This window comes from Falco biarmicus, chromosome 13 (genome assembly GCF_023638135.1).
Source record: "Falco biarmicus isolate bFalBia1 chromosome 13, bFalBia1.pri, whole genome shotgun sequence".
Lineage (NCBI taxonomy): Eukaryota > Metazoa > Chordata > Aves > Falconiformes > Falconidae > Falco > Falco biarmicus.
The window spans coordinates 12757439-12784106 of record NC_079300.1 but is presented as its reverse complement, the minus strand read 5'-3'; the positions used below and the strand labels follow the sequence as shown (position 1 = coordinate 12784106).

General features: G+C 45.4%; 1 protein-coding gene across 9 annotated transcripts in view; it reads right to left on the bottom strand.

The window, feature by feature from the left end:
- The window catches only part of LPP (LIM domain containing preferred translocation partner in lipoma), a 356533-nt gene that overhangs the window by 214413 nt on the left and 115452 nt on the right, over nt 1–26668 (bottom strand). For all 9 annotated transcript variants that reach the window (XM_056358001.1, XM_056358000.1, XM_056357999.1 and 6 more), the window contains one exon: nt 8074–8275. In XM_056358001.1, coding sequence (XP_056213976.1) covers nt 8074–8266 — 193 coding nt within the window. In that variant the 5' untranslated portion in view covers nt 8267–8275. The remainder of the gene's footprint in view (nt 1–8073; nt 8276–26668) is intronic.

Genomic DNA, 26668 nt, shown 5'->3' with positions numbered 1-26668 from the left:
GTAATGTTTGCCTTATGATACCAAGTAAAAGAGAAAATACGAGCTCATTCACCAGAACGAAAAACAAGGCTAGGCACGACTTCAGATAGTTCCCAAATAAGAGGCAATGTGTTGCAGAGCCTGTGAAAGTTTAATATTTGTAATTCTAACAAAACACAGACAGAACTGTTAATAAAACCTGGTGGCTTGACTTGACATTTTGTGAACTACGCATAAGTATACTGGTTCAATAATAGTTGTTATGCACCTGTTTTATGTTGCCTTTTTCCCTGTGCCATTATCTGAGATGGTATTTCGAAAAAGAAAATGTTCATCCTGAGAGCAAAGCCAAGAGCACAGACCTACATATTTGTCTCTAACCGAAAAAAAAGCAGATGCAGACACTATTATTCCACGCAGGCAGTAACAACTTTTGGGATGACTGCAATCAAAACAGAAGGACCCACCCAATGCCAGTTTATTTACACTGGTGAGAATCACAAGCCCTGATCGGGGTCACTGTGCTGTGGACAACTGGGCAAAACTCCATGCCTGCATCACTCATAAGCTATCGAGTAGAGAGGGATGCTGCCCGGGCACAAAGGCACCAGCTTGGTCTCAAGCCTCTTCAACACAGCTCAGCTTGCTTGGGGCAGTTTAAACCCACTACTATACAAATGAGAACCACCACTCATTTCCAACTGGTTTCACTTGGTTCTTAACCAACGAGGAAGAGGATGTCATTACAGAAAAATCAATGGAGACTTCCGAAAGGCTGCTCTGAACTGGCTCACAGCTACCCCTTAATGACGGACCCCCGCCTTCCAGCTTGTTCTGCAGGGTTTGGGTGCTTTGTGCTTTAAACGCTCTTGTGTAGAAGGTCGCAAAGCCATCACAAAGAGGCCTGGAGCTTCAAGTTCATTTTCACTGGCTGTATTTTGTAAGAGGCTGTGGATGATGCAGTTCTGACACTAATGAATAAAGTATTGCTTCATCTCCACCATTTCATTCACCACAAGAAACACATGGAAGAATGAGAGCAAGGATTAAGAAGGACTTTAAAGGTTTATAATATGCCCTTTAAAAAAGCTTTCTCTGAAAACAAGCACCAACATGGGGGTGCGCTCAAGCACAGTCAGGGTGATTTGCAACAGTGAGGTCACCTCTTTACTCCCACCACGTTTTTCATCTCCATGAGCTCAGTCCTGAGAGGGATGGGACCACAGCATTCATCGCAATGATGGGACCAGAAAGGGGTTAGAGCACTTCTCAGCCTATTTTTTTGTCCCATCACCGAGATGCTGACTCCTCCCTGGAGCATCAACGATTTTTTTCAGCTGGTGGTAGAGCTGAGGAGCGAGGCAGCAGGCAGAGACCAGTAGATCCCACCGGAAAAAAAACCCCTGTTACTCAGGATTCACTTCAGCATCAAATCAACCGACTAACAACATATTATTTCCATGCCTCATCTGGGCTGCAGCAACAGTCCACGTGCATAACTCACAACACAAGCAAGGCAGCGAGCCTCTGCTTCCACCGTGATAAAAGAGTAAATCACGTTATCTCACATTAGCATTGGGTGAGGCACACACCAACCACCACGGGAGCCTGGCTGAGACAGCTTGCTGCCTCTGTGCCCCAGCCTCCTTCCGATGACGAGCACAGCCCTGCAAAAGCTCATGAGAGGCTCCAAGGAGCAGGTATGCCACCTCCCTGCCTCTCAGCCAACACAGCCCTCCCACTAGCATGGATTCCTCTTGCTATAGTGCAGACCCAGCACAGAGAACCAGGAAAAAAACCAACACAAAACCCACAGAATCTCCCAAGTCAGCCTGAATTTATTTTTTCAGGGCTTTCATCCAAGTAATGAATAGACTCTAGACCTGGTTAGCTTCTATGAACTATCAAAGACTGCAGAGCAGGGAACAGCACAGCTAAAACATGGAGTGTCTAGTCCAATAAATCCATACCCAAGCTTCAAAAACTAGAGAGAGATACTGATAGCAGCTGCTGTAAACAAAACCCACTAGATATATCTGCCTATAAAAAAACCAACAACACCAAAACAAAACAACATACAGTCTGATAGTTCACACTCCCAGTCCCCTACAGACACAGCAGAGTATAATTTGCCAATGCTCAAAAGCCTCCACACACATGAGGAGGAGGAGGAGGGCAGGGAGAGTCAAGCCCTGGGAAACCCAGATCAGCTGGATTCAAGCATACACATTGGTGTCAACCACAGAACCTTGCCCTGGAGCTGGCCCTGCTGTTGTGCCTTGTCTCATGAGTCACTTGCCCTGCCCTCCAACCAAGGTAAATGGAAGGAGACGGTTCAAAAGGATTAGTCTTGTTCACCATATCTGAAAGTTGCCCAAGGAAAGGAAGAAGGGAAGAGCTTGCTTTGATTCTCATCCCTTCACTTAGTTTCCATTATTAAATCCATATTAACTGTTTCTGCAGGTATAATATTCACCAAGGGTGGCAATTATAAGGAAAAGACATCAGCTCTAACAAATACTGGATTTAGAAGGACCCAGCAGCATAAACTAAAGTGGTAAATTTTGCAAAGTGTGTCCTCAGAGGGTTACAGAGAAGCACGTCCAGGTGCTGTGCAGCCAAGTAAGCCAAGCGACTGCCCGGGGAGGGATGCTGTCTGCACATCCCTTTCTGGCCAGGGTTGACACTGCAGTATCTCAGCCTGTCTCGAGCAGCTTGAGAAACATGCATGGTCAGATTCGTATGAATGAAAGACACTGCAAGAATATAACGAAATTTGGTTTCTTGGAGGCAGAGATGGTCATCTTTGCAGGAGCAGGAGACCGACCTCCTGGGTGCCAAGCAATGATCTAGAAGTTCCCAGCAGGCGAGGATGGGCTCGCTCCTTTCCCTTCCCCTCCCTGCCACCATCAAATCACTTTTCAGGTGACCACACAGGATGGCCACAGGAGGTGTATTTGACCCAGAAGGAGCTGTGGCAGTGCTCATGAATGATGGACTGGAAAGCCCAACCCTGCAATCCAGCTGGGCTTGGGCAGCAGCCTCCCAGGGCTCACCGGCTGCGCTCCACCTGCATCAGCACAGTGTGGTTTCTCCTGGACTTGTGCTTCTTCACATCTGTGGTGTTTTCTTTGGAGGGGAGGGGGAAAGGCAAGGGGGAAAGAGCTGCAGTTATGAAAACAAGCTTGAAACCCGAAGAATCCAAACCAAAAGGCAAATCACACCACAAAGCTTGCCACTCACCCAACAGCCTGAAGAGACTCACCTCAGGCTCTTCTGAGTGCCTCAGGCTGACAACGTATTTTTTTACACGTTTTTGAAGCCCCTGATTTTGGCTTCACAAGCCCTGGTGCCATCCCAGTGCACCCCAACTGACCTGTCCCAGCAGCACTCGCTTGGGAGCAGCTGCCAGCTCTCCTTCCTGTGCCACCCAGCATGCAAGCTGTCACCGGTGCTGCTGCCACCAGGCTCACAGCAGCATGCTCAAAGCCAGTGGATCAACCATCACCAACCTCGCTCCGTGGCAGATGCCTCCTTAATCTGCTCTGGAGGGCGAGGCCCTGTTTTCTGGGATTAGGGAAAAGAGGAGAAAAGGCAATTTGCTTCATCTGCAAGCTATAAATCCTCTGCATCTTCCTGAGTCCAGCATAGATGGGAACAGCTACGTGGCAGCATTTCCCCAAGGCTCCAGCTCTGTTGAAGATGCTGAAATACCAATTTAAGTGTAAAAGCTGGAGAGCAGGAGAGAAATAAGCCACAGGAAAGGGAGGGAGGGCAACCACAGAATCACAGAAAGGTTTGGGTTGGAAGGGACCTTCAAAGACCACCTAGTTCCAACTCCTTGCCATCTGCCAGGACATCTTTCACTAGGTCAGGTTGCTCAATGCCCTGTCAAACCTGAGTACTTCCAATGATGGGGCATCCAGTGCTTTCAAAGGAAACAAAATTAATACCTTCCACTTGAAAAAAGGCATTATTTTGCTTAAGAGATTTTTTTGCTCAAGAGATTTTTTTGCTCAGTGAGTACAGAGGACATTATTCATTATATACCCATTATACATGCTGTTGGACAGGGTGTGCTGAGGAACAGAGCGAGGAGGCAGGCAGCACCAAACGTGAGCATAGAGAAAGAAGCCAAATATAAGAAGTGGCCTGTCAGGACCCATGACTGGATGGTGTCTCATCCATCTCAGGACCCATCTTCTCCCAGCACGAAGCAAAGATGCTTTCAAACTTCAAACACATCCAGCTCTATCCAAGGACCAGTCTTGGCCCTGGTTCCACTTTCTTAGAGCTACTGCTCAAAAGTCTGGACATCTAATTTTGATTTCCAGCCTAACTCATTAGCAGTCACACTTCCTTCCCATGCATACTTGTTTACTTTCTACAAAACCATCTTTCCCAAGCTCAAACAGCTCTCCTCCCTCCAAGGGGTAAATACAGAGCTGTGTAAGACATCGGGGCACCTGCACATCCCAGGGACCATGGTGCTCACACTTCCCAGGATCAGGAAAGGTTAATCCCCCACAAACTGTCGCAGGGGGGAACGCTAGCACTAAATTGTCCAGAAACCCAGCAGAGACCACAGCGTGTGGAAGTCTGGTCCGGTGTTTGTAGGACCTATAAAAACACAGCTGTGCCTGCCTCTTCAGCTAGCTGCACAACAGGGACCTGTGCAGGATGTTAATCAGAGTTGTGGTCCTATTGATGATGATGATGCCGATTATTACTATTACTACTGCAGTTATACCTGGGGGCCCTCAAATGGATCCCTGTGACAGCAAGACACAGTCTCTGCTTTGATGAGTTGATAAATCTAGTTTGAAACAAGTCACAGCCAGTCAGCATGGCAAATAGCAAGGAAGCAGGCTGGCAGCGCTAGGAAAATTGCTCACTTAGCTGGTCTAAACCACGCACGTCTTAAGTGCTTCAAGTCACATTAAAATGCTGCTGGTTTATAAACTGTTGGCTGTTGTGATTTCACTTTTTTTTCAGTCATTTAACCATTTCTAACTTCCTTTAAAGTTCCATTGAGTTGCTTTTAATCAGTACCTTCTGGCTGTTTTCTGTGCAGGTGTCAGGGGAAAAAAAAATAAAATCAAAGTCAAAGTGAGAGCAAGGAAATACTTTGGTGGGAGGAGGAGGGGGGTACAGCTGATCCCCCCCATGCACTCAGCGCCTGCTCCACAGCCTGTCACTGCAGTGTCTTTCCCCTGCACTTTCAACGTGACCAAGAAATAAAACCACAAATGCAATCAGCTGGGCAGACCTGCTACATGCAAGCAACATGCCTACAAATTAATAATAAAGAAACACAAGGCCAGAGCATGCATTTTCCCAAATGTTAAAGGCAAGGAGGTGAAGAAATTGCTGGGAACAGAATTTGCTGGTTTCCCGGAGAGATTACTGATACCATTCCTGCAGCCTCTGGTAGTAAGGAACCAGCTCCAGTGACACGGCTGGGGCAGGCAAGGCTGTGCCAGGCCATGAAGTGCACAGATGCTTTCTGCCCCATCCCAGCCCTGGGACAGCCCTTCCCTGGAGCGACACTGCTGCTCCACTCATCTGTAGCAGAAGGATGCTGTGCTGTGTGCTGTCCGCATGCTGGGCAGAAAGCCCACGTGCCTCCAGCAAAGCAGCTCTGGTGGGGTAGGAGGGATGAAACACACCGGGGTGCGAGGGGATGCTGCAGCTCCTCCACCTACAGACTCACAGCTAACCAGATGGGAAGGACCTGTGACCAACAGAGAACAAACTTAAGGAAAATGACTCACAGTGCCCCTTTATGCAGGAAAGCAGTGGGGCATGGAGCTGTCTCCCAGGCTGAATGATTGCTGCAAAAACAATGGAAGTAATTGAAAACACACTGGAGGAGAGAAGGGAGCCACAGAAAGTGAATGAAGTGCGTTGGGCTAAATATTTTCTCACTGTTCCCCTCTCACCTGCCAGATCTCAGAAGCCTCATGTTCTCAGGGTTATATATGGCTGGGCTAATGGCTTTGCACCAGCTGCTGACACCAACCAGCAGCATGTCACCTTCTGAAAGTGGATTAGCTTAAGCTGCAGACACACTGTCACATCACTAAGGCAGTCCCTGACCAGGTCTTGGCCAACCCTTAGGTCTTCCAGGCCTGTCAGATAATGATGGATTCTCCAAAAGACCAGCATCAGACAGCACAAGGGACTGGCACTGAAAAAGTCCCCCTGGGAGCTCCTGATGTCTCCCAGTTTCTAACAGACCCAGCAATGCTCAGTTGCTTGCAGGACAGCGTAGTAAGGGTTACATGAGAAATGTTTGCATGTCTCGTCTCCCCTGCTCAGCCTGCAGTGCCTGCTCTGCTCTTTGGGAAAGCCTCATTCCCCAAATGCCAAGAAGCAGAGAATTTTTTAGAAGGTGATAATGTTCCTGAGTTACATATAAGCAGATCTACAACCACTAAAGCACCAACAATTAAGGCATACTGACATTTTTCATGAAAAAACATAGTGGCTGATCACCAACAGTTTTCCTAGAAAAAAAAAAGTGTTGTTTTCCATCGTTATTTTAAATTTTAAGAAATCAGAAAAATAAGAATTCCCACTTGACTTGAGGGTGACATTTTCATTGCATTCCAGAAATTTTTTAATTCCAAATGTCTTCCTCTTATTCGCTGAGTTTTGTTACCGAAGGCAACAGAACAGGTGCATATGACTTCGCTCTTCCCCTCCAACACATTTTCTTTTTTTGTTCTGAATTTGCCAAAGTTAGAGCGGCAGAGGGAAAAAAAATGAGACACTCGTCAGACTTTTCCAACTTCCCTACAAAATATCCTTAACTTTAGCAAATCGTTCAACTGCAAGATTTAATATGCTGCTTTGTTTTTCTTTCTCCTTTCCATTATTCTGTAGTCTTCCTGAAAAAGCACATGCTTTCAAAAGATAGAGTAGAAAAAGGAAAAAAATTATACACATTATATTTATCTTATTGCACTGAACGCAAAAGAGTGAAAAGTGGTGATGGAGCAAAGTAGATTATCCAAAACCAAAAATCAAAAGCTGTTTTTTCTTGAATTTGTATTCTTTTTTCTTGAATACAACTTTTTTCTTTGCAGGGAGGATGGAGAGAAGGAGAGAGAAGAGTTTTCAGCCTGTTTCTAACCAAAGTAAATCAGCAGGAATAGAAAAGTCACTACTCTGCCAAGGCAGCTAGCAGTCTCTCCTGAAATCCTTGGCTTCCACCTTGTTTCTGCTGCATTAAGGTTCCATCACACACTCCCCACTGTCAGCTAGTGGCATCCTGGGTGCTCCAGCTGGCAGGTTCCCAGTTGCAGACCCCAGAGGTGCTCCCAGCCATGTGCTCCCTTTGCCTGGAACTCTCTCCCTCCATGGGTCCTCAAGCCGGGAACCGAAGTCCCTTGCTCGCTTCTCAGCTATGTGCAGAGAGCAGGACTTTTATAGCAGGAGGTAGAGGAAGGCTAACATATGGTGATTGGCAGGCATTAGTTTTACTGACAGAACAGCTCCAGAGGATATTGCAATGGTCAGGCAAATTCGATTTTTTTTAATCAGAATTATATCATTAAATTAGTTCATATTCAAAAGTGTTCCACAGTAGAGGGAAAAGAATAAAAGTGAAACCGAATCGAACCAGCAAGCCTGAGAGGAAGTACTCCTAGACCCATTCTGCCAAACTTACCCCAGTTATACCCATACTCCCACCGCTCGGTTCCACCTTTGTAAGGATTCCGGTTGTGCTGGGATGAACAAACCAATACTGAAGAGGGTTGTTCAAGTCCCATCTCCTTGGATCAACACATGCCAGCAGAGTCCAAGCAAGCAAAACCCCTTGAAAAGTACCGGTCTTGGGCATAGGACATCCGCTTCAAATTCAAACCAAGATCCGTCCCCATGCCCTCCCCCAGCCCTGCACCTCACAGAAGGACAGCTAGCCAGAGTGAGGGTAAGAGAAACCTTCACATTCTTCTTGATTTCAATGATTTGAAACAGGGAGGCTCCCACAAACTCATCAACGAAGAGCAAGTCAAGAGCAGCCTATGTTAGCAGTCACTGCCTCTGAATTAGACAGTTGCAGTTCTTTCCTAAAAGAAGACTTACCATCACCTCCTGGTTGTTTGTATGGGTTGTACTTTGGCTTAGGGGCAACAACAGGCGCAAACTTCTTTGGTGTCTGCTGGGTGGACACTGAGATGCTGGGAGTCCCAAAGGCATGTGTGGTCTCCATCCTTGCAGTAACGTGACCAACAGGCTCGTTGGTACTCTTGGGTGGGAGCCAGGACGGGTGGGACATGGTTCAGATCTGAGAGGAGAGGGGAAGAGAGTCACATGTAAGTCAGGCACTTAGGCTGGGGGAATAACAGCTGCAAACCTACTAATTTGCTGGTTTATAAAATCAAACCTACAAAACCCTTTTACAAGTTTAACTTGTGCATGCTTATCTTTAAACGTAGTGGTCCTAATATATAGGGCATAAGATAGAAACTTGTTTTTCTTCCCCCAGTAGGTCAGAAATACTGATCAGCTCATTGCTGGTGCCTGCAAAAAGTGTTGCTATGTTCCTCTTCAAATGAAAGCAGAGGCAGGCTGACACCCTGGGGAAGCCCATCACTCCCACCACCCATTTTGCATAGGACTGATTTCTTTGCCTTTCCCTGTTAGGCTTTTGTGAGTACATTAACAGACAACAGTGCAGGTGCTCTGGGGGCAAGCGTAGTCACAGATAGGCAGACACACTTCCAAAATACACCTTTAGCACTTTTTCACATGTCATTTAGGTTCCCATGTCCCAGTGATTTTCATTCAAACTTTTAAGAAAAAGTATTTCAAAAGCTGCTAATCATTCTTGATGCCTCCACTTCTGAATGCCCAGCTTAAGATATTTTAAAAGCATGTCAATTTTGAAAAAACGCCAGAATCCCACAACTGCTGACAACCAGGCTCCTTTTAGACATCTTGACTTGTGTAACAGAAAACAGAGGCAGCCCAAATCATTACTTATTTATGAAAATCTTGGCTTGGCCCTCTTAAAAGCCTACATCACTTTTGAGAACTGGACTCAGATGCTGCTGAAAATGTTGCCCATAAAAAAACTGTTCATTGCAATGAACAAGTGCTTTTCACTCCACACAAACCACACCCGCTGGGTAGTGGCGATGGTCCTACAGTACCATCAGATAGTCCTATAGAGCTGGATTTGAGGTATGATGAAGAAATTAAGATCCCACAATACAAGAAATACAATGTTCAATGCTAATTTTGGAGCTCTTGAGCACCCTGTCACTTCTGGCAACACTCTGCTTTGATATCAGGACTCCTCAAGGCCACTGAAACCAGCAGGCAGCTGCGACCTGATCAGGAAAGATTTGTTTTGAACAGGGAAAAGGATCAGTGCAAGAGAGAGCACCAGGCCATGGGAGACATTAGCAGACTGCCATTGCAGGAAAGTGTTTCCATCTGGGAACGATGGGACAAAGCAGAGGGGCTGCTGGATCCGCAAAGAGGCAGTCCCCAACGGCAGCAGCAAGAGCAGTCTGCCGGGGCTGAGGTGAGGTGCTGAGTTGTAGCTCCACTGAGTGTGGCAGCAAAGGGCTGTATTAGCTGGTACAAACAGTCTTCTGAGCTGGGGCTGGGAAGAGGAAAGGGGACAGACCTCTGGCCTCTGGAGGGTGGAGACCTCCTTGGAGTGAAATCATTACCGAAGTCCACGGTACTACAGCTCTCTAATTATTCTGACACAGCTCTGTGGTCATGCGTGCAGCAATCTATCTGAATGGCTCACGAGGCGTTATTTCCAAAGCTGACGAGTGCAGCCACATACGGCTTGTTGATACCATGCAGGAATGCAGCCACAGGGTCTATTCCTAGCTTACTCCTAGCCTACCTGAGCACTCTTGGTGCCTCACAGCTAAGACTCCCATGCACACATGCTTCTCAGAGAAACACACACTGAGCTTTTCAACCAGCCTCCAGGATTATATGGGACAATTAGGCAGGAAGAAGGCACATCTGATAGCATATTTAAGTCTACCTACTAAAAACAAAGCAGAAATCACACTTCATTTCCCCTTTCTCCTTATTTGGGCTCACACATCACTAGAAATGTCAAGATTAAGCTGTTCAGGAATTAGGAGCAGAGCTGTTTTGCCAACTCATCCTGGCTGGCAAAGCATCTGCATTCTACAAGCTTCATGGTGGAGCAAATTCCGTAAACGAAAACTTTTTTGGGGGGTATAAACTAGAGAAAGTAGTCCTGTGGGTTGCTGCACGGATAACCTTGTGCTAGCAATCCACTGTTAGCAATGCTGAGTCAGTCTAGGGGAAAGGAGCAAGGTCTCCACATGGTAGTATGGGACAGTACCTGCAGCTAAGAGCAACGACTGTTAAAAGTGATGTGTATGTATGTGTGCTTATTCCAGCCCGGTAAGTTTACTTTAGGTTAACAGGTTTTCTACTTGAGGAATCATTTCTACTTAAAATCACAATGTCCGACCCGACACTAGGAGAGAGACAATTTGTGGTTATCTTCCACCTCCTTTGCTTCTGGTGTGGGAGAGGAACTGGCAAGCGCCAAACATCAGCCCCAACACTTGAGGCTCTTCCTCATCCTGCAGTCTGACTGCTCAGTGTGCACACAGCCCTTTCGCAATACCTGCCACTGGAAAATGAGCCTGCTGCACCAGACATCTGATACCAGCGAAAGGAACCCACTGGGACTGGCCAGAAAAGAGGCAGACAGGAGCATGGTGGGAGCACCCCTGGAGATGGACAAGTATCCAAAGCTGAGCTGCAAGGGCACCAACTTCCTCCCCCATATGCCTGCTGTCCGACCTTACATTAACAGCGCGGAGCATCATTCTGAAAGCAAGAAGTGAAAGGCAGGTCCTCCCCATGGGGCTGGGGAGGAAACCAGCGGCAGCGGGTGGGGGCAGAGGCCACGCGAACCGCACTCCCGCTGCCTGGTGCTTCCTGTTACCAGCCCTGATGGACCTAGTAAACAACTGCCACTCGAGCAGCAAGACTCACCTGCACTGCTGCCTCCTCCTCCCACATCCTTCAGAAATGTAAAATACAGCAATAAAGTGCAGGCAACTATCTAGGTTTTAAAAGCAGAAAAGCAATGATGGCACTCAGCCTTAAGAGCTAAACAGAACAACTTTGCACTCTGCAGAGTTACTGCATCCACAGATGATCATACCTTAGCCATTGCTAAAAGCATCCTGTAGTTTTATTCTGACAGGTTTTCAGCCCCTGGTTTGACATCTCATATGAAAGAGCATCCCACTGAGTGAAGCACCCTGAAGCCCTGGATACTATGTCCATACTGATTCAAAGCAGGAAAAAAAATATTCCCAGTACTGACCAGATTACTGTCATACCTGTTCTGGTGGCTGCCTAGTTGTTCCTTAACCACTTCCCTGGCAACATGCCTTGGCCTCACTGGGTTCTCATGGTCCTCCAGATTGATGGCAGGGATGGGTTAAGCGATGATGCACAAACCAAGAATACTGGCTTCAGTAGCAAGGTTGCACAGTGCTGGGGATGGCTGAAGATGGGTGTGAATCTCAACTAATGAGCTTAAAAAGCAGACTGCTCTTATGGACAGTTTGGGAGCGTGAAGACCACGCTGCTGTAAGTCAATTGCTGAGTGTAAGCTGGCACACAACTCTGTCTCAGCTACCCTCCAAGACATTTGTTTTGGTGGTGGTGGTATTTTCTAATTGTTTCCCTGTTAGCCTTTTCTTTTACTTTTTCTCCCCTTCTCATTTTCTGTTACGCATTTGCTGCCACTCGTTTTTGCTATCTGTGCCTTCACAGTGTTTTCAGCAAGTTTGCTTTTCCTCGTCTGTTCCAGCCCCAGCTCCCTAGCCTCAATTAAATTCAGTCTAACTACTTCGCAAGATCATTTAAAAAAAAAAAAAAAAAAAAAAAAATTAATGAAACTTTTTTAACAGCTGAAGCTAAACTTCTGGGTTTGCTGTTATTTTCCCCCAATTTTTTCATCTGGTAAAATGCCAAGAGCAACACAAAATATAAGAGAGAGTGGCTTGCAGATAGGCACAGCCCCTCACCTCCCTCTGCAGGGTTACCCACAGTGGAGCACCCTGGCTAATTCAGACAAAGCCATCAGTGCTCCCTCACCATTCCCTGCAATGTGCCCAGTTTTCAAGCAGAAGCTTTTTTGGAGAAAGAGAGATGAACATTTTGTGATGTGGACAAGTAATCAAAACAGTACAGGGAAACCTGGGCTTATAACCAGTCCTCTTACTCTAAACTTACTCTTACATATGCTACTGCCTCAGCACCACTGTGGTTCCTGCCCTTGGAGAACCTCTGACAGGTAAAGGCAGTGCTTTTCTGGCTAGCCAGCAGACACCACCAACAAACATGTTCCACTTTTGCCTTTGAGGAGTTTCCTTCCAAAACAAGTCATTCCTGCCGGTTCTACAGTAAACAGTATTGTTTTCAGAAGTTTCTAGCTAGATGTGGGATGTGGGGGATTGCAGAAGTCAGTGGTTGCAAGAAGGCTAAAGTCATTGAGAAACTCAGAATAAAAAGAACAAACTATTTGACACTGCAGGCTTGAGAAAACCAAGGAACAGGTAAAATACAATGGAAGGAGCATCAAGATGTTTAGGCTGGGGGAACCCAAGAAGCAGGACCTCAAAAAACATCCTGGGAGCATGCACACTGGGCAGGGGATAATGTGAACTGCACCCACCCACCTTGGCTGTCAGGGATGGAGCTGTTAAAATAGCTGCACTACCCGCTTCTAAGGGTGAATACAGCAAACTCCTCCTTCAAGGGTAATAGCAGATGGAGCCAAAAAAACATCAAACCCAATCTGATCAGTTTGGGTCTTCAAAAAGAATCCCTCTCCATTGGAGAATGGTGAGTGTCACCAGCCCTTCTGATGGACAAGCTACCTGTTGCTGCTCCTTGGATGCTAAATGCAAAGGGCATTTGATCTCTCTGCTGCTCAAGTCACTGGATGGACCACAGAGCTTTCACTGAAAAATGAAACTGTAGGTTAAATCTACAGTTGCCCCCACATTGCTGCTCCAAGCAAATCATTCATCAGGCATGGCCTGCACTCAGTGCACCCCCTTTCTAGCAAACCTGAATAAATCCAGCCACTGAACACTTAACACAGCCAGGGTGGAACAACCTCTGTCATCAAAGCCCATGTCCCTGGGAACCCTCCCAGAGGGAGAACCACCTCTTGCTTCCTCATCAGTGCCACACATCCCTCTTTCTTGGCTGAAGCCTTCTGCACTTCTGCCTGCCACCCTCACACTGCCATCCTCCCTGATCAGCAGTAACTCAACAGCTCCGTTCCTGATGGGGCTGCTACGAGCTTTTCTCGTGACTCCTTACTCACTGACCGCTCTGGCAATACCCCTTTCCAAAATTCACCACCCCACCCCAAACAAAAATCTCCTAAATCTTCTTTACCTCACTGCTTTGAAAGCCCTTCTCATTGATCACCACGTCTAGCTCTTCTGCACTGTGCAGGGCACTGAACTCTATCCAACTACTACTCCACAAAGCTTTTATTGAGCTACAGATTATTTATTATAAAGTACATGTATCCTCAACTGAAAGAATGCAAGTATTGGAGTATCCACCACAGCATTAGGTAAATTGTTTGGGCAAGCAATTAAGCCCCATAATTAAAGTTTCTCCTTTATGTCTGGCTTTAAATTAATCTAGCTATGTCTGGCTTTAAATATACCTAGCTCTGCTTCCAGCCACTGAATTTTGTTACGCTTCTTTCATCTGCATTACTGACCTGTCTTGCTTCCTTACGCAGATCCTTTCAGAACACAGCCAGGTCACTGGTTAAATCAAATCAAATCAAATCAGAACATTTAAATTAAGTATCAATTAAACTCACTGTAAAGAGCAGACTTCTCTTGATTCATTCATGTATATTTACTTCGAACTCTCTTCAATTTTTCAGCTATGAAATGGTGGATGCTAGCATAAGACCATTTTTCCAAGAAGGCTAACTTAAAATGGAAGGGGTAAAATGATGAATAATATCAAAGACAAAAACAAAACTGAAATCAGCTGTGGCTGCCTGAGGTTCTGTTATCCTTCCTTCCTTGGAAGCATTAGTCATCACCTACTTTTGGAGGCAGAGGATAAGACCAGACTAACCATGATAAATAACATTAAGAGCAAAGAGCGAAATCACACTGCATAAATAAGGAAAACAGTGTGCTCTGGTTCTATCATTAGGATGATCTTAATGCCGTAAGTTCAGAAAATTCTAGCCATGAGAGAATACACCACAGCAGAGGAACTGGAATCCATGAATCCCAAGATGAGACCACATTATCTAAAAATATCAGAGCAGGAATATCAACAGATGATAATAGCAGGCAGTAATAAAAGCCTGACAAGGTTTTTTATTCCTTTTATATTTTTTCCCCCCAATGTGTGGGCATAAGTGCTTGTTTTTGCTTTTAATTACAGGATGTCATTCACCTTTGAGAAGCAAAGGTAAACCAAAAAGGGTTCCAAGTCAATTTAGCCTCACATCAGATAAGCAATGGAAGAGTAGAGTAGCAATCTGTCTACTCTTGAAATCATTAGCGCATTCATCTCTGAGACAGGCTAGCTTTTCTGTGATTAGACTGTACCCAAATAAATCTTCGTTTCATTTTCATATTTATAACATGGACCAAATACTCCTTGGATGTTGATGGACTTTGCCAAAATAGAAGAACTTGTCCCCGCGTTAATTAAGCTAATGCTTCATAGAGGGTAGCAACAGTGTTTAACAAAAAATGAGCAACAACAGTCTGTGCTTCCAGACAGTCTGCTTTGTCTTTCATCACACTCCTTCCTAAATCCACTGGCTTGACGTAGGTCCCTGATGTTCTGTCCTAGTATCACCCATGCACAGTTAGCCATCACCCCTAAGGCCAAGGGACTGACCAGATACAGGGAATCAGGACCCTGTTTGCTGACAGTAGATGCAACTGGAAGCCAGATTGCGGCTTCTCTCTGACACTATTCAGGAACATGATCGAGACATCCCCTTGCTTGGATAACACAAGTTTGTTTCTAAGGGCTTACAAGACCCATGTGTAGAAAGGCAGACTGCATTCTCTGCACTCTCCCTTCTCTTCCATCTATGTAAAAGAACTCAGAACTACTGACTTGACTTCACCTTCCAACTGAGTTCTAAAGATCAGCTCCAGCGATGAACCTAGGGGACACCCTTCACGATGCAAAGTCATGCCACGCTGTCCCTTTCAAGTGAGGCTTTCAGTCAGAGGCGCAGCCTACAAGAATGGATGTTTCTTTCCTCAGCTTACTTGTCTTCACTTTTTGCCTGAAATTCCCAAAAGCACAAAATCAAATGCCCTGCTAAAATACAGTTCTTTGCTTTGTCCTCATCACCTCCACTCCACTTATTAGCCGAAAGCAGTAATTGACGTTGACCAGAGAGATTTGCTCTTTATAAATTCCCAAAGCTGATAGTTTCTCTTGGCACTGTTCCCCTTTGAAAGTTAAATGAATTTATTTCTCCATTTATGGCAAATGATGTCTAGCTGTGAAGCTTTCCTGCTTCTTATGGCTTCGAAAAGAGGATATAACGTCAAAATTCTGGTCTCATTGGAGGTCTTCAACCAAACATAGGAAGTGCCACAGGTATTTACAAACTCAGCCCAAGCTCTCCTTGGATGTCCTTCCCATATGGTACTACTATCCTCATCGATTTTGCATCATATGGGAAATTATGTGATTTGGGGAACTGGGAGTCCTTTTGAATTCCCTTAGTCACTGCTGATCTGCATAACATCTCACTGAATTTATGTGCTATAATGTTAACCAGTCCAAAGAAGCATTTCCTAAGACTCTCCTGGAGGCAAATTGACTCTGGCCCTTCACGCTCCTCAAACGTCATGTCACCAACCAGGAACCACAAAGCTGCAGGTGCTGCTGAGCACTGGGAATCCTGTGTATGTGGCTGACGTGAGCAGTGGAGAGCTAATAGGAGTTAACTGAGCCACCAAGTGACTCCGAGACATGATTAAGAAGAATGGAACATGTTGTCACCCGCCAGTGACTGCCTTCTTGACCATATGCAAACTTGACGCGCATGGACTTTTGACTCCTTGCGGCACAATCTCTCCCTGAGATCAGGCTTCCTTGCCTGCACCCCTTTTAAACTGTTTATGGACATTTCTTGATGTTTTGCTTTAGTCTTTCACAACAGGTGTCAGCTGGAGCAAATTTAACTCTCCCTCTCCCCCCAGACCCAGACTTTCTTCCAATTGCCTGGATAAGGCAGGTTTTCGTGTCTTCAGTTCAATCCCCTCAAAATTAATTAAATAAATAGATACATAAATAAGTAATGAATAAATCCAAGTCACTTCTTCAGTTAAACAGGACTGAAAGCATTCACCAGTTTCCCACTGTGGGACATCACTAGTATTATCACAGGAATTAAAGGAGAAAGAAACCTTGTTAAAGCACTGCTTGTGCTGAATTATTCCTCGAAGGACATAATCTAGTATCTCACTCTGGCTTTAACAGCTTCAAACAAATTTCCATGGGATCCTCCAGAAGACCTGATTTAAATTCAAAGTTCACCCTGCTTTGAGCAAGGGGTTTGCCCAGATGACCTTCAGAGATACCTTCCAAAATCAATTACTCTATGACTCTAAAACGCCAGACTTCCAGCTGTGACTTTATCTGCCCTCAAAAGGGTTTGTAGCAATATAGCTGTATCCTACTTAAGGTATGTCAGCAATATCACCTACTGGTAATGCAACATTATATTCCTTATACTCTAGTTGCAACGGTTCACAAATGAAACAGTACGTGTCCATTCTTTTAACTAAATAACTAATACTTGTAAAATAACTTTTTGTTTTTCGTAGCATGGCTGCATCCACACATTTTTTTTTGGCAGCAGATCCATGCCAGTTTGTGATGTGACTTTTCCTTTATGTACTAAAGTTGCTACTACTTCTACGGTATTACTCAGATATAACAGAAAGACAGCAAGTCCATAGCGGAGATTGTAAAGACAGGATGGTAAAGAATGGTCTCTCTGCTACAAAGATGTTTGACACAGATTCATGTCACCATGATTGTAGTTCATCATATACCAACCCAATATCACATTCATTTTTATATCCAAACCCTGCTGCTGGGACAATTTTGGCATCAACCAAAAACGTACCCTTTCTTAAGTTTCCTCCTTAGTTCATTTCTCTTGTATGAGCTTCAGTAGGGGAAATGGCAGAAAGGCAAACTGAACATAAAACTTCTTTTGTTTCCTAATATAACTGCATTAGTAGTTTTGGGATTAAATGTGGGCTATTTGAATTTGACAAAACACACACCTAAAAGCTGATGAACAAGATCTTCCTTTTACAGACATGTCCCATCCTGGTGTTGGACGACAAACTAGGCTTTAAAATCCCGATAAATTGAACTTGACTGGCCCATGTGCATCGAAACAAACAGCGAGTACTGGCTCCCTGGAGATAGATAGATCTACCTAATCTAACACAACGCTAATGACCACATTACAATTTCACCAGAGAGCAGGCCGATTCTTTACTTCTGTGGTATGAAACTATCCTCAGCCACTCCAAACGCAATCATAATGGATAAAACATTAACCTAAGGCCTCAGCTACTTGCGGTCACAACAAACCCCAGGGCAATTGCAATGGAGGACATAGACCTGGTGGTTGGCCCAAAATGGTTACGCAAGTACAGCAAAGTTTGTCGTTGAACCTTAAGAGCTGAGCCAAGAGGTAGCTCTGAGCCAGACAAACTTCTTCCAATTCTTAAAGCTTCTCTTCCTGATAACTTGACCTACAAGTTTGTGAGGGTGTTGCTGCACCACAAAGAAAAGTTTGACATGGATGTTTCAGAATTTTGTGTATAAATTGAGAGAGGAAATATATTAATAGGGACAGCAAAAGAACAGGAGAATGATGTAGAAAGATTATTTTGGGATTCTCAGGCCATGAGGTCCCTTACGCAAATACTGTTTTCCTGCACACGATTAATTTTCAAGATCCTTCTGCCAAAAAAAAGCTGCCTTTATTCCTTCTTTATTCATTGTCTTGCCTATAGCACAGCTCAGTACTTGGCTTCCTACTTCAACTAGGCACTGCCAAGCAACAGAGAGCTTATCCATCAGATAAAATTGTGAAGGGATTGGACTTCTCAACCAACGGAGATGTACTGGAATCAAGCCTATCAAGAGAGTCCCACGTAAGAGAAAAGAAATCAGGGCATAATAAGATGGCAAGGTTAAAGCTGTTAGAGCAAGCCCAGGCTGTCTGGATGCTGATGCTGGCTGTAAACAAGAAGGATGCGTGCAGAACATTCAGCTCATCAGTGAGATATCAACATGACCCCAGTGGACCCAAATGGGACCATGGCAGCATGTTGACACTTAGATAATTGTATTAGTTTTGCAGAGTGCTGTGTGTACATGTCTCAGCCCAGGGAGAAACACCAGGGATCTGAGCTCAGTGCGAAACCGATACTGAGTGAACAAGGAAACGGTGTAGAGCTTGAGGTCCTACCCAGCAAGGCTAGCATGGGTGTAGGTGGGGGTTTTATTTGTGACGGTTCCCTGCACTCCTTTTCTAAAACAGCAGTGGTTCAGGAAGAATCAGCTGCTGCCATCCCTGGAAGAAAACCTATGTGTTGTTGGCAGTCTGAACCCCAAGCTATCGAGAGGATTTCTGTGAATGGAAAAGGAGCTGCAGCCCAGAATATGGGCATAGCATGGGCCCCACTCAAGAATGGCATCAGAGTGGGACCAGCGCCACTAAAACCTTCTTGTGACACCTTGAGGGACTGGCAGTACAAACCAGACTTTGCAACTGTAGTGCCTACAAAGGAAGCAATTAAAACAATTAATGGGCAGGAACTGTGTCCAGGATCAAAATCTTCAATCCCCGATTCTTTTCCTCCCACCTGATCCAGTTAACTTTTCCTCCCTCAGATCCTAAGCTGTCCTGGAAGTCACAGTCTTGATTATGACAAATCCCTGGATGAGCTGTTCTCCTTCCTGAGCACTGCACCAAATGTGCCTCGGTTTTGGCAGTTCAGCCCATGGCACCTTGCAAATAATCAGAGGAAATAGCCTTTTTCCTATGGAAAATCCTATATCCTAACACACAGAAGAGTGATTGCTGCCAGATGGCTGGGAAGTGATGCTGCAAAGAGATTGCTAATGGAAGCAAGATATTTGAGTGCATGAAAAATGTAGGAGAGGAAGTACACAGACCCCCTCATATAAACAGTCAGAAAAAGACTAGATTTCTTTGAGCTTCACAACAATGGGTGATTTGACATCACCAAGACATGAGCACCCCAAAGTATTCTTGTCTCCCTTTTGGAACACAAAGCAAAAATACAGATTTAAGTGCTTCCTCCTTCCAGAAGCTGAAAGCCTGCAGTACTGTCAGGAAAGAAAGAGGATCTCTGCAGGTAACCAAGTCCTGCTTTTAGCAGGAGATGGACTATCACCACAAGTAGATAAGGCTTGCCATGGCTTTGTCCTTGAAAACCTCCAAAGAGGACAATCCCCTGCTACTTGGTGACTTGTTCAAGTGTTGCGCTATTTTCCAATGAAAATAGCTTTCCAACTCTCCAGCTGAATCTCCCAATCCATGGTGCATGTCCATGGTATTTTATTTTGCCATCTGGACAGAATTATTTGGCTCTGTTGTCTTCGTAACGCTCCCGGCAGAAGTCACAGGCTGCTGTTGGATCACTCCTTTGCTTCCTTTCCATCAGGAGGCAAAGCTTCCTCAGCCTCTTCTTGTAGGCCATGTGCTTTAGGTCCTTGACTTCCCCTCCTCTGGACCCTCTCCAGCTCTTCAATAACCTTCTTCAACTGCAAGACTCAAGACCGGGTAACAGCCTCACCAGCAGGGAGTAAAGGCGAACAGTAACTCATTCAGTCTACTGTCCAGGCTTCTCCTGAGGCAACCCCATATCCAGTTCGCTTTATTGGCAATGACAGCACACATTGGACTCTTATTTGACCTGCTGCCCACTGCCTACTCCAGGTCATATCACCAAGGAATAAAGAAGAATAAAAGCCATATTTTGAGATGGTGCCTAGGCTGGGGGAGCTCCAGAATATCCATGGCTTCATGGATAGGAGGGTAAGTCACAAGGTGATGTTAGCTAACCCTATGTTATTTGCAATAAACACAACATAGAGCTCAGTGAGAAGACAGCTGTTCAAAGAGGGGTGTTCTGGAAGGACAGGGAAATGGGTGAAAAGCAATATTAGAGCAAAGGCAAAGTCTGCCATGACGCTCTAGAGCACATCAAGATAAAACTCTGTTTTAGTAACCATAGGGCACTAGTTCTGCTCTGAATAGAAACTTGTGACCCAAGTGTCAAGTGCCTGAGATTTGATTTTCAATTCTTCTTTGAAACTCATAAAACCACCAAGCACCAGCCAAAGAAACCGTCACTCTTCCTTTTATCTCAGTGTCCATTCATTCAAGAACAGTGATACTCAAAGCTCTGGGAGATAATTCCTCAGCTGGTGGAAACCACGGTGCCGGCAATGAAGTTAACCCAGCCAGGCATGCACACCGGCCTCGCAATTTTGCTAAACAAGCTCATTGTACTAAAAAGCCAATTCCAGTTGCTCCATTGCTATCATGGTGGTGTCTTCTGGTTTTGAACACCCAATTTAATTGTTTGTTCCCCTTCCCAGAAATCAGTATGAAGTTTTGTTGTGACAAAAGAGTTTCCATACCAGACTGGGCACGTCGGTTCCCTAGATGTAAAATGGCTCAAACATGACAATCTCCAGGAAAAGATTACAGTGCTCATATATCTTCACTGCACCTTCTCAGAAGAAGGGGGGTGGGGGGGGGTGGGGGGGTGGAGACGGTGGGGAGAAGAGGGGAAGAGAGGAAATGAATCATGAGCAGAGGGAATTTTTGGAGGGAAGGAAAACCAAACTTTCAGTGTGTCTACAGACAGTGACACACTGCTGTGCTTTAGCCAGTGCTTATTTTATCAAATGCCCTCCAACAGTTGCTACTGCTATCTTACAGGTCTAAAGCAAAGCATGTTCCCACACACAACTAAGCGTCTGCAAGGCATTTCAGCATGTCTTTGCTGTGCAATGCACATATTTCTCTTTCAAAGTAACACAGCTGCCAATGCCTTAATCATTCCATAGGGACCTTCAACCCCACCAGCCCCTTAAGTGCTTCATTACCTCCAGCATACTCCTGCAGAGCTCACATCCCAGGTGAGCTGTACGACACAGCTCTCTGTCAGCTAAAGCAAGCTGACTGAACTGCAGATCAGAATCTGTGCAAATCAGGTCTAACAGCCTATCTACCATCACTCTTTGTTCCCGCAAGTTTGGCCTCCTTTACTGCAAAGTATCTAGGACAAAAGGCAAGACGGCAACAAGAAACCACCTTTGAGACTGAAATTATTGCATGTTTCCTTTCATGCGATCCTGTGGGAGAGAAGATGCTTGCTCCTCTGCATGGACTCTCCAAGGAGCTATGGAGACCTGCCAAATAACGTTAACTGAGGTACCCGAGTTGTGTGTACATCCCCAAAGCTTTCTTGTTTTTAAGCTAGAAACTGCTGCCTCAAGTCATAAAAATACTATGTTTTGAAACTGTATTGATATGTTCTTGGCACAGAAAAAAAAAAATGAACTGCAAATGCAACCAATAAGGAAACTTGAGCTGCCCTTTGTTTCTGCAGGACTTAAAACACTAAGGGGGAAACCTAAGCAACAAATTAAATTGATCCATGAAAAAATGCAGTCTGCAGGACTAGTATACAGATTCCTATTTTGAAACTAGCTTGAGCACATGAAGGCATAACCTACGCTTTGAAGTTTCTAGGTTGCTCCCATCAGGTTCCTTGAGATGACACTGCTGGAGACATCATCCTGAGGAACAACTTCCACGGCAAGCCTCTTTAAAAAGCAAGGTACCTCAGGGCCATTTTTTGTGAAGCAACACCACCAGGGATCAGCTTCATCTGGTCTCTTCATGCCAGCTCTTTACTCCCTCCTCTGCAGCCCTCTCCACAATCCATTGCCCTTCCAACTGAAGTTACGATCTAATGGCTCAAGATGACAGTGGGATCAAGCGCACCCTTCAGCAAGTTTGCCGATGACACCAAGCTGTGTAGTGTGGGCAACATGCTGGAGGGAAGAGATGCCATCCAGAGGGACCTTGACAGGCTTGAGAAGCAGGCCTGAGGGGCCCTCATGAAGCTCAACAAGGCCAAGTGCAAGGTCATAAACCTGGGTCAGGGCAACCCCCAGCATGAACACAGGCTGGGCAGAGAATGGATTGAGTAGCCCGGAGGAGAAAGACTTGGGGGGGTGGTGGACAAAAAGCTCAACATGGCTCAACAATTTGCACTTGCAGCCCAGAAAGACAACTGGATCATGGGCTGCATCAAAAGAAGTGTGGCCAGCAGGTTGAGGAAGGTGATTCTCCCACTCTACTCTGCTTTCCTGACACCCCACCTGTGTTTAGCTCTGGAGCCGCCAACATTAGAAGGATATGGCCTTGTCAGAACGAGTCCAGGGGAGGGCCACAAAGATGCTCAGAGGGTTGGAGCACCTCTCCTGTGAAAACAGGCTGACAGAGTTGGGGTTGTTCACCCTGGAGAAGAGGCAGCTCCGAGAAGACCTTATAGTGGCCTTCCAGTACCTACAGGTAAAGACAAGAAAGCTGCAGAGGGACTTTTTGCAAAGTCGTGTCATGATAGGACAAAGGGTAATGGCTTGAAACTGAAAGAGGGTAGATGTAGATCAGATATTAGGGAAGAAATTCTTTACTGTGAGGGTGGCGAGGCGCTGGCACAGGTTGCCCAGAGAAGCTGTGGATGCCCCATCCCTGGCAGTGTTCAAGGCCGGGTTCGATGGGGCTTTGGGCAACCTGGTCTAGTGGGAGGTGTCCCTGCCCATGGCAAGGGGGGTGGACTAGATGATCTTTAAGGCCCCTTCCAACCCAAACCATTCTATGATTCTATGATACAGCAAGGTTATTTAATCATGCAAGGAATATGAACATATGCACGTATGTATGCACACACATGTGCACATCCCTGTTCTTTGGTTCTACATCAGTTGCTCAGGAAACTGGTAGAGGGAAAGAATAAAGAGAGAAACCAACAGTTGCTCACATGGATCAACACTTTCGGGCTCTCTCTTTTGCAGCTCATCTCACTCATACTTGTGGTTTCAACATGTGATTCACATTAGGCCCCTCTGCTCCCCATTTGATGGTTCTGCTAAACAGATGTGAATTTATTTAGTCACAGAGCCTGCTCTTTACACTGCCTCTTAGTAGAACAGATGGGCTTTTTATTTTTTTGTCCTGTTCAACAATATTCAGATAACAATCATATCCAGCGCATAGGTTTGCTCAATTTCATATGAAAATCATAGGTTTCATGATTTCATGTGAAAAGGAACAACACACGAACACAGACATGATCTCACAGGAACTCTCTTCAGCAACCAGGATACAGCACAAGAGCTGATGGTACTGATGGGGAATGCCGAACTGCAACACCAGTAACGTCTAGAGAAGCCGAAGATCTCAGGGATCCCTGAGGCCAGCCCCATAACGTCAGGCAAACGAGCGATGCACACTGCACCTAGCAGGGCCCAGAAGACACAACTCCACCAACCGCCCATCACAAAGCATGTCCCCCACGTGAAAGCTCTAGTGGAAGAGTGAGCTGAAGGATAAGCTCCTGCAACATTCATGGGGACATGAAGCCATGTGCATCTCCTGGGACTCCTCAGCATGGTGAAATAGCCTGGAAAAGCTATTCGCTCCCTGTGTGGGCATTCTTCTTTCTGCACTGAGAGTGCCTTTGGCAGCAGATGAAGCAGAACTGCACAAAGACCCTCTCAGAGCAGAATAAGGCTGCCCACATGAGAAGTACGCTCGGAACAGCTATTGCACTTTAAATTCACACCCTGGCTTTGTTTCGCAATACTCTCCCTGTGCAGAAAGGCCCTAGGCTTCAGATTCAATTTCTGCCCGTATTATCCATAGCTGAGCACTGCTCCCATCCGAGGGTAAGATATGGCCTATACAAGAGGCCAAAGTAAAATCTGGGTAGGAGGATGAGCTTCACACTTACTTTGCGTACCCTACATACGGATGCACCTCTACATTGCTTTAATAACTGAACACTGATGACTTCACCCTAGCAAATGGCTCTGCTATGTGGGTAAGTCATCTCTGCTTTACCACAGAAACCAAGCACGGGATGTGTATACATGGTGCACACGAATGTCGTGCCCACACCTGTGCAAGGATCTAATCCCTTTCCAAAAGCTGCAGCCCTGTCCCTCAGTCACAGCTTTGCCCTCCATGCATTGCCCACCTGTTACAAAGATGACCTTAGTCTCTAGGAAAATTTATTTAGGACTTTCATTCACATTAATTCACCAGAAAAAAAAAAATAGACATATATACACATACACATGCACTTTAAATATGGTTGTATCAACATTTGGTTATCTGGAGACTGAGACTCCAAGTTTCAGAAGGGAAGAAAAAGTGGAATTCTCTGCCTGAAAGGCACCTGGGACACAGTCATTAACACCCCCTCCCTGGGGGCCCTGGGAGCTCAGCTTTATTAGCCGAGCATTTACAAGAGCAGAAAAACATGTGTGGCTTTCTTTTGAGGGGGTGTGCAGAATAATTAAGCAGTATTTAAAAGCCAGTAGGTATTAGGCAGTAAAATATTTTCAGTAAGAGAAGACTGGAACTGAAGAGGACAGCTGAGTCCTTGCAGAATGACAGGCAGTTCCAGATACAAAGCACCTCGTGTCTCCCAAGAGGTTTTTTTCTTTCTTTTTTTTTTTTTTTTTTTGGCAAGTTCTGAGCCCCCATGGTGTAATTTTCATTCCTATTAATGACCGTGCTATCCAAATGTTCTGTGTATGGACCATACACCAGTACCTCACTCCTTTGTACATCTTAGGAAGAAGCAACAAAGCAAAACACTGTGAACGAGAGACTTTCATAAGCATAAAGCAAATTTACATGCCTAATTCCCAAAGGCTGGTTGCCTAACCTTCAGCATGTGCCTTCAATAACTTTCTCTGAGCAGCCGAACAATGTGCTTTCTTTCCTTCATGTAAGTAAAATTAAATTCCCTCCCACTTTGCCCCACCTGCTCTGCAGACCCGGTGGGGCTGGTGCCCCTGCTGGGGCACGATCAGTGGCAACAGAGAACATGGCATCGGGGAACAGGGCTCCCCTGCCATCCCTTCGGGCCATGTAGGAAATCTTTCCAGGCATCACTCTCCACCTGCATCCTCCCTTCCCTGTCACCTACACCCAGACACCGGGGAAAACATTTAGCCCCTCTTTACAACAGTTTGAGCTCAGATACAAAAAGTGCTCTGTAAAAGCTACCCCACTGCAAAGCGTACAGAGCTGAAAAGCATCCAAAATGCAAAGTACGGGCAAACAGATTTCAGTGGAGGGTTAAAACCGAGGGGGAACAGAGCTATCTCAGCTAGCAAAGGCTCATGATGGATAGCAGTGCGTTGTTCAGAAGAAAATTAAGAAAACATTTTGAATGCCCTCCTAAAAAGGAATAAATAGGTCCAACACTCCAACAGAAGGGGATTTTTTGCATCTCTGAATGATAGCGCTTTGCTTTTATGGCCTGCGGCTGCTTGGGAAATTCAAAGCTATTTCTCTGAAGAATTCACTTGGACAAGCTTTATGGCTTTGATCAGTTAACTATTTTTTAATGCTAATCCACCCCAGTGATATTTGTCCTCCTTTTCCCCATGTGCACAGAAGCACAGACACAGACAAATACTACACAAAAGCAAACATTAGCCAGATGAACAGGCGGGAACAATGACATCCAGAGCCCATAACCAAACACCAACTTCATTCTGTTTTATTCTTTTCTATTCTAGCGGCTCAAGGTCCTTTGGCCCAGTATGACCTGCCAATGAAAATTTAGGAATCACATTTTGGTGCCCAGCAGGTATAATGCTCACTCAGCGATTCGGCCACAACTACTCTCACTCAAATAAAAAAATGTAAATAATTTCCCCTAAAAGTTGCCATAAAACGTGTGGTTGAAAAGCCTTATTTGAAACTTACACAAACGCCTACAAGGAGCCCAAGTGCTGCCCCATCCTCCAGATGAACAAATGAAGGTGCAGAAATAGTGATTTGCTTACATTTACGGAGCACAGACTAAAAATGAGCCAAGAACCAGACTGAAGTTACCAGCCACCCATCATCTCACTGGAATTGCTCTAACCTCTCCCACAATTTCAGGCTTACAACCTGAGCATCACGCTAAGCAAAACTCCATTTACAACCACAGCATACAAACTTGCCTCCTTGTTTAGGGCACCAAAGTCTGTGTACCCAGAACACGCCAAATATCTAAGCTAGTACTTAATTATCTATCATATTAGTTGCACCAATGTGGCATCCTATGACATACACAGCAGCCACTACACCAAAAAAAAACCAACAACCCTGAGTAAGGGACAGTCCCTGCTCTGCAGTACCTTTGCTATTCAGGCTGCTATCTAAACTTTGCTTGCTGTCTTTGGGTAACAGATTCAGGCAGTATTTCCTGTGGCAGAGAATTACACAGGCTGATTACCCTCTGCGGAAAAATGAAGA